The 14268-nt window shown below is 32.6% G+C and overlaps 2 protein-coding genes across 2 annotated transcripts in view; one reads left to right on the top strand and one right to left on the bottom strand.

Annotated features, from left to right (window-relative positions):
• Positions 1–249: 249 nt before the first annotated feature.
• LOC103574696 (protein snail) lies at positions 250–5056 on the bottom strand. The gene is made up of 4 exons (XM_008554202.1): positions 4506–5056; positions 3510–4427; positions 1941–2407; positions 250–561 (listed from the first exon to the last, which is right to left on the bottom strand). Exons 1-4 carry the CDS (start codon positions 4663–4665, stop codon positions 544–546), a joined length of 1563 nt encoding a protein of 520 aa, XP_008552424.1. The 5' UTR covers positions 4666–5056; the 3' UTR covers positions 250–543.
• A 3850-nt stretch (positions 5057–8906) lies between these two features.
• Positions 8907–14268, top strand: part of LOC103572478 (transcriptional repressor scratch 1) — a gene marked incomplete at its 3' end in the record, with an annotated part of 43500 nt that continues 38138 nt past the window's right edge. Inside the window, exon 1 of the mRNA XM_014441379.2 lies at positions 8907–9186. Coding sequence (XP_014296865.2) covers positions 8907–9186 — 280 coding nt within the window. The remainder of the gene's footprint in view (positions 9187–14268) is intronic.

Here is a 14268-nt window from a genome sequence, read left to right on the forward strand (position 1 = left end):
CCAATAAACTTCATGCATCGTTAAATTAATTTATTAATAAAAATTATTTAATTTAGTAAAATATGGAGATTTTTATTAGTCTGTTTGATTCGAATTAACTTATAATTATTAATACGATATGAAAGAAATAAACTACAAAATACTGTAAAATTTTATATTATAAATTCAATCCTTAAATTTTCTTATAAGATGAGTAAAAATATATGTTGAGCACAAATCATGCGATAGGTTCCATAAAAATAAGTTCAGTAATCATGAGTAATAAAATGAACGTTTTCGATGTTTAGTTTTTGCTACATATTATTAATTGATCGAGTTATTCATTTACAATTTCTACTTCATAGTTCTTTTATTCGCTTGTTTTTGTTTATCATCTATTTGAAGAACAAACCATCCTGAAGATGAGCTAGCGTAGTTGACAACAGACAAAAGTATCCTCTTTTAACCTTTTTTGTCTTGTTTTTCTCTTTTAAGTTAAATAGTGAACTGCTACTCCATTTCTTTGTCGTGCCCTTGGTAGTCTTAAATCGTCTTCTTCATTTTTCATAAGCGTCCATATGGCTGATATAATGAAAAATATATAAGAATAGTTTTCAATAGACAAATTACAAGCATTACAAAAAATAGGGTGTGTATAGAAAGAGACGAAAAACTAGTGTATTACACACCTACACAGAAAAAAATAGATAGGAATGGTTACTGTGCTGCACAAGAATGATCGTAAAGTATGTAGAAATTAATCTCAGCACGTTACTAGTTCTCGTTATAATAGGGATGGGTCATTTTTGCATACGACTGAGTACGATCCAACATAGCAACCATTACTATGTTACACATTATGTCGAAAACATGACTGGTTATCGTGTTCACAATCACCATTTGCTTTCCAGACAATACAGGTTCCTTTCAGCAGTTAATGTATTACTATATAAAATAGTTATAGGTCCTGTGTAGAAATAAGAAAGAATTCCCTGACAAATGCGTTTCATTGTCGTTCAGCATAGTAACCATTCCTGTGCTGGACAGGAACCGTTACTTTTAGTCACATGTCTAAGTGCTGTTTACAACATTAGTTCCTGTTAAACAGTAGTCAGACATGTGACTGAAAGCAACGTTACCTGTCCAGCATAGGAATGGTTACTATGCTGAACGACAATGGAACGCATTTGTCAGGGAAGTCTTTCTAATTTCCACACATAACCTATACTTATATATAGTAACACATCGACTGCTCAAAGGAACCTATATTATCTGGAAAGCGAATGCTGACTGTGAACACGATAACCAGTCATGTTTTCGACATAATGTGTAATATAGTGATGGTTGCTATATTGGATCGTACTTAGTCGTATGCAAAAACGACCCATTCCTATTATGACGAGAACTAATAATGTGCTAAGATTAATTTTTACATACTTTACGATCATTCTTGTCTAGCACAGTAACCATTCCTATCTATTTTTTTCCGTGTAAGGAAGAAAGTAGGATATTCCAACCCGTGTGTGTAATTGCCTACTCGAGTCGAAGGCATCCTAGCTTCCTCCGTGGTGTGTATGCGATTTTTTACCAAATCTCCACCCGAAAGTTTAATTTTTTGCCTCTGTTTATGAGAAAAATGGTGCATGCGCTAATTTTTATTATTTGTTTTCTCATAAAAAAAAGAACGACTTTCTTCTCTCTAAACAGGACAGAAATTTAAATTATTTACTATAGTATAATTGAGATAATAGATAATTGATTGAAATAAATAGATAATTGATACTATGTATGAATAAAAATTTGTTGTTGTAACCAAATTTACTATGGTTCATTTTGAAAACAATTATTTTTATCTATACTTTTGTTTGTCTCAAATAAATATCGAAGCTATTAATCGAAGTCTATTACAACCATTGAAAGAATATAGGAAATTAAGAGCTTAAAGAAATTTAATGGTTTACCTCACACTCGGAAGGAGTCAAAGAGAAACTTGGTGTATCAATATCATTACTACTGTCATCCTCATTATCTCTTTGGCAAGCTGATTCAAGATGTTTATTAAGATATGACTTGAGAGCAAATGATTTGTGGCATTTGGGACATTCATAATTTTTATCAACAGAATGAGTTTGCATGTGAGCACGAAGATTTGATCTATCTGCGAAAGCTTTACCACAATGAGCACATCCATAAGGTTTTTCACCAGTGTGACTCCTGAGGTGACCTTGAAGCAGCCAAGGTCTAGAAAACATTTTACCACATACCCCACAGCTATGAGTAAGCTTGTGAGTGAGTACATGCATTGCTAAGGCAGGCATGCTCACGTAGGCCTTGCCGCAATGGATACATTTTTTTGCAGATTGTGAGTCGATACTTCGGTGAGTTTGCTTATGCCGAGATAGATTTGATGACGTGGCGTATTGTTTGCCTGAGAATATTTAATAGGATTAATATATTAATTAATGTGAATAGCCAGCAAACGAAAATAAACTGAAACATGATTCCAAGGCAATCCGACTCAATCCAATTGGTTCCCTGGCGGATCTGAATTACGGCAAATTTACTGAAATTTACGACGATTGCCCGTATTTTACAGTGATTTACGGTCAATTACCGTTCTCACTGCAAATACTCTACGTTTACCGTCGAATACCTTATTTTACCGGAAATTGCGGGATATTACCGTAAATTACTTCTTTCGAATAGCAAAAATTACGGCAAATTACAGTAATCATTATAATTTAACGTAATTCGGACCCGCCAGGGTTCATCACTTTTTTTCGGATTGAGAATTGAAAAACTTAATATTCGAATCAGATTGGTTCCGTTGGAATTGAAAGTCATTTTATGTTTTTCTCAAAGTTCAGATGCATGTTCGATTTGAGCATTATTTTAAATAAAAACGATTTAATGATATTTTTGTATTAATATGTTACCCTGGTTTAAAATTCCGGTTGGATATGGTTGAAAAGTTTTAACTGGTTTCAATCGGATTTAATCAGATTCTATGAGAAAATGATTAAAACAAAAAATTATTTTCCGACTGAATCCGATTGAAACTCAATCAGTTTATCAGAACGCTACCAAGTGTATTCTGATTGATTGATTGAACCCGATAAAAATCCAATTGAGTTTGTACTAAATACAAACCAGGAGTTAACTAGTGTTGATGTTAATTTGACTCATGGTATTGAACGTTTAAATTTTAGCTAAAAAATTTTGCTTTGTTTCTTTATAACGAATCATGTTTATTGAATAATTTAAAAGAGAAATGTATACGAATTTGTTTTGATTAGAAAATTATAAAAATCAATGCGAAAAAATTATTCATTCGGATTAAAAGTGATGATCGTCGTAATACCGATTGATCAAATAAAAAATAACGATTCTTAATTTGAAACTACAAATTGATTCGAAAAAATAGAATATCGTCGATGCGTAATTGTGGATTCAAGATTACGAATTTCAATTTGAGCTGATTCATTTTCATTTATTGGTAGATGAGTTAAGTAATCATCAATGATGCATACCACATTCACAACAGACGTATCGGCCAGCTCTTGGTGCTTCTGGTGGTTCAACAGTTATTTCAGTTACTGAATTATTTTTTTGAATTATATTACTAATTTGTTTTTTATTTTTCGACCTCCCGTCAGCAACTAGGAGCGTATCATAAGTATAAGAAGCAGTTTTAACTTCCGTCTGTTCAGTGATAGTTTGTACTTCTTTGTCCCTTTGACTAGGTTGTAAGTTTGGGTTATTATTCTCGATGTCACTGCTGCATTCAGATGTCGGTGGTGTTAGTGGAGGAGCTTCCAGAGGAGATACTTGAGTTGCAATGATAGAAGGTATCGTAGGTGTAGTATATGTGAAAAGAATTTCTTGAACGGGAGAGAGAGGTATGAAGACACCATTTGAAGTCTGCTGAACAATGGTTGGTTCATATATAATTCCTGTTGCTTGTTGTTGGTATACTGTTGCCGTACTTCCAGTTAAATCTATTGTATTTACTTGATATATTGGAGGTTCTACTGGTTGATAGATACTTATTTCTTGGACATTTTCAGTAGTGGGAGATTCTATTACGTTTTGAGGACCAATCGCGATACTTGGTGGTGGCAACGGAGGTAAAGATCTTGATAATTCTAAAAGATCATGTGCTGCTTCAGTTTCTGCTGCTGATCTATCTCGAAATATGGGCGTTTCCTCTGCATCTTGAGTTTTTGATGAGCTTGAAATGATAGGATTTTGATATCGACTATTCGTAGTTACCAAAGAAGATGTTGCTGTAGATATTATATCTGATCCCCCATGATCCGCTTTTTCACAGTCAAGAACTGAAGAATCTTTTTCTGACTTTAGTGACGAATATGAAATTGAATTAGAAGTTGATACGGAATATATTTTTCTATCGAATACAACATTCCTCAACTGAGATGTGTTGCTATCTGTGAATATTAACAATCGAATAAAAAAGTTGTACAGCATAAACAATATCTTAGAGATAAAAATCTGATCAAACATACCTAAAGAATCTATGGGCGTCAAAGAAACCTTAGGAGAGTCCGTTATTAGAGTTGCATGAGGTGAAGGAGAATCCCTAGATCTGTTCCAACTTTCAAATCCTCTCGTAACGCTCATGTACTTGTTGCACAAAGCTTTCTTTACCATATAACATCGCGGCATGGTGGTCAATTTTTATTTGCACAGAGGAAACAAATAACATAAACAGTGCAACAAAAAAAACCGAGGTGTGAAATTATAAAAATTTAAACACTATTTATAACTTGAATTTAATAAAATATCAACTACAGGACTTCACGTCATTACCAAAAGATAATTATTCCTTATGTGTAGGGTTTTTTAACTTGCTTAATATTCAAAATTTGGTCTAATTAATTCAATTATTCTTAAAGGTTCTAAAATATCTCGTTGCACGATACCTCTAAAGATATATACTTATTCCTAATATTAATGTACAATTCATCACAAAGTGAGCTAATTCGTTAAATTAGCGATAAATAATGGACTTTTTTGACCAAAGAGAATCACTTTCTCAATCTGTCACATGAACAAAGTTTCATTAATTATTTATTTGAATAAATTCACTTGTACGTTAATTAATGTATCATTATTGAGTTATCATTACTACTGATCCTAATTTTACCTTGCTTAATATTGCTTTCGTTGTATTTATCTGGGTGGAAATTAATTATTATTTACTTAATTATTACATCAGTTATTTTATTATTACTACAATATTATTATGTTTAACTTAATAAAACCCTTTCGTTTCATAGATATAAAATCGTCAAAGTCTAGCTTATACATTTCTATTTCTTAGATATTTGTGTCTTAAATGTCGATCTGACAATAATTAATCAGTATACTTGCGTTATGCATCATATTATATATTTATCCTTCACTATTTAGAATAAACGTCTTTCACTGTCGATCCGGTTTGTATAAATTTCAATAAGGCAAACGCCGCAGGTTGAGCAACAAGTTGGACAACAGGTCGACTGACGCTACCGCGCTCTTTCTTTATATTAGTTGTGATCGATACTTGAACACCCCATGATGTCGAATGCTTATGTTTTTTTTCGCTCGTTTTTCGTACTTTCTGTTTGAGATGAGCTCGTTGAGTAATAACAACCATGCACACAGTAACAATCATTTGAGCTATCAGATCACTGTTAATAAAGTTAGTACTAATATAATTATAATTGAATTAACGATGTTAGCATGCGTACACAGTGTATGCAATCTCTATCACCCCCCATTACCACTGTCACTTCTACCCCTCACTGTTTCACCCTCGTCGAATCTTTGCGGAGCTTTGCGGAGTTAGTAGAATTTGACTCGTGATTCGATCACTGATTTTAATACAAATGAATTCCTACACCATTATTTTCAGTTATGCTCATTAAGATCAACTAATGTCAATTAGTTCACCTAGGTAGGTAACAAAAAGTTCAAGAAAGTGTACCACCTGTAGGCGCAGAATCAACAATTGTCCGCTGTAGTGCGGAAAGTAGACCGACTACATGGCTCGTCCGGGTGTGGCTGAGGTGCGACTGGCGCTTCAACCCCCGCAATCTGGTAGTTAAAGCGCGTGCGTGCTTGTCAACGACGGCGCTACTGAGAGGCTTTCTACAACATCGAGCTAGTAGAAAACGTGTTGGAAGAGGCCAACAGAAATCGACCACCGATGGTTTCAGTGGTGGCGACAAGACGAACAATGAAACTCGTGTCGTCTCGGCGATGTGCAGTGCATCGATTTTACGAATCTGAAGCCACCAGACTAGCAACACCTGTTACTGCGCCAGATAATATGGCGCTGCATACGCACCCTTCTTAACGAGCTCATCGCCACTCACTTTTTTGCTAATCAATAGAGACTAGATGTGACAATGCAAGCAAATTTGTTCATCAGGTGACCATAGTGTCTGAAAAAATGATACATCTATATTTGGGTGTCCCTTATTTTCAAAGTAGGCTTTTTTTACTCGGCCATGATATAAATTATTCATTTGAGACCCTAAAATAATAAAAAAATTAATGAAGTTGATTCTAATGCCGTTTAATCGTGCCTCAATTATGAAACTTTACCGATATAATATAATGAGCACAAATTTATTACTCGCTGAGAAACACGCAAATAGCAATGATCAATATATATTTTTGTAGGAAATTTAACGCCCTAAGAAAAAAAAGCTGTCCTATGTTTTTTTTTTTTCGTAAGTCTAACCGTTTAAGTGATATTGGATTTTAAAGTTCGGAATATTTGAACAAGTATTCTTCTTAGAAATTTTTTTGTTTTTAAAAATATTGACGATGATGTTTTTGACTTCAAAAAGCTCGAACACATTAGAAGTTTAGGGACTGAGCCACAGCTTCAACTGGTTTTAGATTTTTTTTTTTAATCTCAAATTTCCTAACGGGAAGCTAACAACTATTTTTTTTTTGTATTTCTCCACAAACATCCATACATACAGACCTCGACATTTGATGAAAACTCGATTTTCGAAAATCGATATGAAAACAATAACTTCTCGAATTTTTCGAAAGTCGTCGATTTTATAGTAAGAAGTTAGAAAGAGAAGTTTTTGGTTTCGGTCCGATTTGCGAAACTTGAGTTTTAAACGGAATCGACATTTTGAGGTCCCAGGAATTGTTCCTGACCATATTCACATAGATGTCCGTATGTTTGTGTGTCCGTGCACTGAGAGAAAAGTGCATAGTAATGGGAACTATAAAATACTGAGTATAAAAGTATAGTAATCTCAACTAATGTTTATATTTACTTGTAATATATCTTCACTCTAAAACCAAGTGTGTAGTCGAAATTAACACATTTGCCAAATAACATTGAAATGCCATAAGCGATCTATAGATTTGTAACACACCGTGAAACGTATTTTAAGTGACTACAAAAAACTATAGTTTTGTTTACAGCCTTAAGCATAGAACACATCTAATATGTGTTAAGATAATACACTTGTAACACACTTGGTTTTAGAGTGCTAGCGGCAGAAATTATTCCTGCACTCGAATAGGTTTTGAAAAGTTTTGTTGATGTTGGTCAGTAGACGAAAGCATCGAAAAGAACGTGTAATTTGATACCATGGCTTTCAGGGGTGACACCACCACTCTAATAGCACGTGGGGTGCTACCAGGTGTTGCCCCAGTCGTTGGATCGATGCCGATCGCTTAGACATGCGTCAACCCCACCTCATTTTCTTATTCCTTTCTCTTTCTGAATATTGGCTTCGTTTATTCTACCGTTTATTTTATTAATTTTTCTCTGGGTCATTTATTATTCTGCCGTAGGTGTATCTCAATTATGTGCACTTTTTACTGTATTTGTTAAAACAACAGTAATCAATCGAGCTGGCACACAATTTGTTTAGTCAATTAGTCGTAATATTTTTATTTACAAGTAATCAAATAAAAAATAAATTACTGAAAAATCATGTTACTTCCTATGTATACTTTATTATTTTTTTCATGATGAATCAGTAAAATAGTTATAAAGCATAGATATTCTTGAAAATAATTGATGATCCTCACATCTAAATTTCAAGCCATTAAGATCATTTTATGTTAAAATATAGACTATAATGTTATTACATTTAAGCTTAGAATTAACATCAATTATTCTGCTACTATCTACATTTTTTGTCAAACGACCCTAGAGCGGAACTCTATTTATCCTTGCATAAAACTACTTTACGTATAAAATTGGGGTGAGCCGCATTTCAAAAAGGGTTTGTAATCAGAGGGGATAGTTGAGTTTGCGCAATAGAATATTTCCTAGTATATTTTGCTACCGCTTTACAGTCGCTGCAGTAGTCTGTTTTGTCATATTTTAATTTTCTCTATCCCAAAAAGTGGGTGAAGATTAACCAAAATCATTTATATAAATATGTGTATATACATATGAATATATATATATATATCTATATATATATATATATATAAATATATATATATATAAATATTTATGTATATATACATTCGAATCGAGACGACAAAATTGAAATCATCCCCGTTTTTCTAGTGTTTTTTTAAATACAAACGTAAAAAGAGAACGAATAAAAGAACATTCAGTGCGTCGAAGATTAAGCATGGTGACGGCCTTAATATTTGCTAATCGTTGAGCTGATGACGAAGTCTCGTGGTTTAATAACACCACCAAAGTTGACAAGCCTGAGTCGACAGAAAAAACTGTGGTTTCGAGATCAGCGAATGCGAAGGAGACGACGACGACTATAACATCAGTCTTTAGAGGTAAGATTGGAAGTGATTGGACCGTTAGTGTCTATTGTGACAGTGTTATAAGTTTAGGTGTATTTAAAAAAATTAGTGGTGCGGTTATTGTAAGCAAATCATTCGAGATTATACTAAAGAAAAGCAATCTTGCAATGCCACGTTGTCTTATGGCTAAAAAGTGGAAGGCCTATCCATGGCCAGACAGACAGGATGATAACGAGGATACGGAGAAATGTAATATTGAAACCGTCCAAGAAAAACGAAGGGTGGCTGTAGAAATGGAAGATGAAGAGATTGACGTGGTAGGTGATAGTACGAGTGAAGGCCACAGTATGAATCAGCAAACATGCTGGGGTCCGCATAGTCCTACTGCCGGTACAACTGCTCCGAGTCCACCGCCACTAAACGCTTCGGGAGCGCTCTACTATCATGGTAAGAAGTATATCACAGATGTTTGCTAGTTTTTTTTTTTTTTTTATTGTTGTGCTACAGTTATTAGTATTGCATCATGTGAGACCACACCCAAAATAAAAATTAAAAAATTAATTTCTTCAATCCACTGCGTTAAATGCCCGTAATCTTATTGTTTTGAATTCATAAATCAGCGAAAACTATAAAAATTATGTGAAGATCGATAGCAATTTTATTGAATATCACACCTTTTTCAGGCGAAGTCTGAAGGTTGCACATACTAATTTATGCTTCGTTTGTTAAAAAAATGAACTTTATATTTTATTCATCTAATGATCAATTCTAATAATCGTTATAAAGTTGATTAATTTTAGTTTTTTCACAGAAAAATTATCTCACATATTTAAAATAGCGTAAAAAAAGTAAAGTATCAGAGAAAAGAAAGAAAACAAATCTATTACTTTAGAAAAAATCCGGAAAACGGTTGACCCTGTGGGTCAGCTGAAAGAGCTCGAAAAAAGTTATCTTGCTTTGCTCTACGAAAATTCGAAAAGTCAAGCTATAATTAGAATTATTAGAATGATTCTTATTTTATGAATTTTTTGTCGTTGTTATTTTTTGAATCAATCAACCACTTTCGATATCCAAGACGGTAATCAATGCGATTTTTTAGCCTCTGACGTTGAAGAATTTTTTAGAATCAATCAATTCAACTTTTCAGATGCTATTTGAAAAAAATCTGAAAACTAAGGTAAAAGTCCCTACTATGAGACATATTTCAAGATAGGTTGAACACTTTTACTGTTTGAAAATGTATTTGAGAGAAAAATACAATTTAAATAGTATTATACGATTGTTCTATGATTATTAGACTGGTATATAATATTTAAACTCAATTTTGACTAAAAAATAAATTAGAATAAGCAATTTTAGCAAGCAACCTTTATGACCCTTTTTATGAGACAGTTTAAAGGTGTATGACCCTGTTGTCTCATGATAGAGGTCCCTATTTATGAAACACCTGAAAAATAAACAAAACTACTTTTAAATTATGTTTTTATTAATATGAGATCATTTTTGATATAAAATCAGGAATTCAAATGTTTTTAAAACAGCAAATTAAAATTTTCCATAGAGTAAACGATTAATTAACACAAGATATAAAGCAATTTATTTTTCTTCTTTCATTCTTTTCTGGAGTTCCTTGACTTTTTCCATCAACTAATTTTTTTAACTCCCCGCTAAGAAAATTGCAAATTTTCAAAAATTTGGGCAGTTATTGGTTTCGGTCCGATTTTTGAAAATCGAATTTCTAAGAGATCTTGATGTTTTGAGGTTTGAAGAAGCTATTCTTACTTATTTCAAGATGATGCCCGAGTGTACGTACGTATGTAAATATCTGTAACTTATGAACGGATGAACCGATTTTTATTGTAAAGGTGGCATTTGACGCGGCTTGACAATACCTAAAGGCTGTAAGAAATTAAGCTTGATCGGTAAGGCTCGTTCAGAGATATTCTGAAAATAAACTTTTTTCAAAAATTTTTTTTTTGAATAATTTGTAATGTGCTTGATGGATTGATTCCAAAATCAACTGGGCTCTGAAGCTTTATAAGCAGCATCAAATGCCACCTCAACAATTAAAATCGGTTCATCGTTCAAGAGAAATCGTTGTCGAAAGAAGTAAAAAAAATTTTTAACTTCCCGCTAAGAAAATCGACGATTTTCAAAAATTTCGGGAAGTTATTGTTTTCACCCCGATTTTTGAAAATCGAGTTTTCATCAGATGTCGACGTTTTGAGTTGCTAGGAAGCTATTCTGACTATTTTCAGAATGATGTCCGAGTGTGTGTATGTGTGTGTGTGTGTGTGTGTGTGTGTGTGTGTGAGTGTGTGTGTGTGTGTGTGTGTGTGTGTGTGTGTGTGTGTGTGTAAACTCTTTGTAACTTTTGAACTAATGAATCGATTTGGATGGTTGAGGTGGCAATCGAAAGAGCTTGTTGGCCATCAACTTTTCTGAAAAATTCAGATTATTCGATCGAATAGACTCGAAAATATTTGCGAATTACGAAAAAAAAAAATTTTTTTTCTTAGTTTTTTATTGATTTCTCAAAAACGACTCGAACGATCGACTTCAAAATCTAATCAGCTCTAGAATTTGATAAAACGCGTCGATTGCCACCTTAGCCATCTCAATCGGTTAGTTTCTTCGAGAGATATCGCGGGAGAAAGAAATGGTAAAAAACAGTTATTTGCAAAAAACTTAACCAAACAATTCTAAAATCGGATCAGTTCTAGAACTCAATAAAATACGTCGATTACCGCCTCAACCATCAAAATCCATTCATTCGTTCGCGAGATATCGTTGAAGAAAGAAATGGTGAAAAACGGTTCTTTCTCAATTTTTTCGAAACGACTGCTGCGATCGATTTCAAATTTTTATCAGCTCAAGAATTCAATAAAACGCGCTGATTGCCACCTCAAACGTCAAAATCGAATAATTAGTTCGAAAGATATCGGCGTGGAAAAGTTAAAAAAATAACATTTTATGTTATTTTTTCCGGATAAATCATAATACAACCTACAAAAATGTGTCTGAAATTATACCAACTCTTCCTTCTTATGGTTTCTTTCGATCATATAGAGTCATCGAACTTGGTTATTAGTTTAAATCATATTATCAACATTAAAATCGATAAAACGTAGTTTTTAATATTTTTCTCGGATATTTCATATTTTGTTGTTTCTTACATGAGTCGAAACTCATTTAAATCTTGATTTTGATCCGTGACATTGATTTCTGTCTCAATACACTTATTTTATTGAACATAATCAAGAATTAAATTTTAAAAACCGCTTCATTAATGATTTTCGATTCTTAAATTTTCAAACTTCAGCATAACAGGTAACTTGTTAGAGATTGAAAAGATCGTAAAAAAACAATGGCATGTGATAGCATTTTCGAGCTCGAAAATACGCTAATGTTTTCGAGCTCTTTGAGGTTGAAAACAACGGGAAGTTTTGGGGCTGGCCCGCAGGGTCAACCGACGCCCAGATTTTTTTTTTAGTATTTTCAAAATTTCTCAAAAACGACTACATAAATCAATTTTACAATCTGATCAGCTGTAGAACTCAATAAAACGTGTCGATTTCCAGCTTAACTGTTCTAATCAGTTAATTCGCTCGAGAGATATCGTTGGAGAAAAAAATGGTAAAAAACGATATTTTTTTAAAACAAAGGCATACAAAAGTATTTTCGAGCTCGAAGAGCTCGAAAATGTATTCACAACAATTTTTCGAGATCCAAGAGTTGAAATTTCTTTCAATGGTGTTTTAAGCGAATTATCTAAAGTTAAAGATTATAAAATTTTTATTTAATAAATTTTCAATTATAAAAAATTCATAAATAATTTTTTGTTGTCTTATAATCTGAAACATAACACAAATTAATATTTATATAAATTAACTATTCCATTTAAATGAAACAAGTCAAAACTTCGTTTGGAACACCTCAGCATGCTGTTTTAATTGTATAGGTTAGGTTTATAATTTTATTCTAATAAGTGCGATATGCTTATTTAAAAATAATAATTTATAGTTATGTGCATCAATAATGTTTTAAATTATATGTTCACGCTGTTTTTTTATGAATTTTTATTTAATACTAATAATTATTGCTATAAACATTCACTGTCTCATGGAACTGGGACTACAGGTAGAAACATATGTCCGTGTTACGCGATACACCTGATAAAGTGTCTCATAAAACCGTACATGCAAGCGAATAACTGCAGGTATTATAGGACACTGGAAAATAAAATACTTTCGTCATAAATAACATAAAAATATTCATCCGGACTAAATTTACTATTAATTAGCTTTTAATTGATGTATAACATACGTATAAAAATCACATAAACAAAGTTTATTGACCAGAATAAAAAAATTAGATAGTTGTCATTGTTTCACTCTCCTTAGGTGTCAATTTGAGTGCAGATCATGAATCTAACAATTAGGGATTTTTTTAAACAATATCTAATAAATAAATAATAAAATTAATGAACCGCCTTAGGAACTTAGTGAAATATGTATTTATTTTAATTTTTAGTAGATTTCATAGAAATCTAACTATTGCATTGGTCCTCATGACGGAACTTTTGAAAAATTTTGCTATATTTCGACTCAGCTCGTCAAGCGAATTCAGAAAATGCATATGGTTCAAAAGTTTATATATGTACTAGCTGACCCGGCAGACTTCGTACTGCCTCAATCGATTGTAGAGCAAAATAAAAAAATCAACTCTGTTTAAGTTCCCACTATATAAAATTGATGTATTACCGTACGATGGATGGTGTGGCTCAATAAGTTATAGATCAAATTGAACGGAATATAGTATAGTGCCGGATAGCTCAACTGGTAGAGCACTCGGTGCGATACCGACATGGTTTGAGTTCGATTCCCAGTTCGGGCTATCTATATTTTTCTCAATTTATCTATAAATTGTCTTATTGAGAAGGTTTGCATGATTTAGGTTTCCACTATATATTGAATCGGTGTAATACCATACGATGGACGGTGTGGCTCAATAAGTTATTTTGAACCTCTGATTTTTTTATTTTTCAGCATAGGTTGAAAGAGGCCTTCATGATTTTTTTCAAATTTTTTCCTTCAACTGTTTTCGAAATATCGAATTTTAAAAAATGAAGAGATTTTTCTATCAAATGCCTGTAACTTCGTGAAAAAAGGGTTAAACAAAATTTTTAAAGAGTCAAAAAATGATTGTTTTTAGATTTCTTTTCGATAAAAAATATCAAAAAAATTTTTGAATCACGCTTATGTTGAAATTTTAACTTTTAAGTATAAATTGTCGATTTACAAAAAACACGTACTGATCGATTTTCCTCATAATTTTTTCACAGCAAACTGTCACCTATTCTACAACTTTTCCAGCTATGCTCATAATGGGACAACGATGGGATTTATTTTTTTATAGATTTTTTAAATTTCATATTCCACTTTATTTTTAAGAAAAATGTCTTAAAATAATAGCATGCTCGGAATTTACTGTTAATAATTATCTGACACACAACTATCATCAAAATTT

Source organism: Microplitis demolitor, chromosome 4 (genome assembly GCF_026212275.2).
Source record: "Microplitis demolitor isolate Queensland-Clemson2020A chromosome 4, iyMicDemo2.1a, whole genome shotgun sequence".
Taxonomy (NCBI): domain Eukaryota; kingdom Metazoa; phylum Arthropoda; class Insecta; order Hymenoptera; family Braconidae; genus Microplitis; species Microplitis demolitor.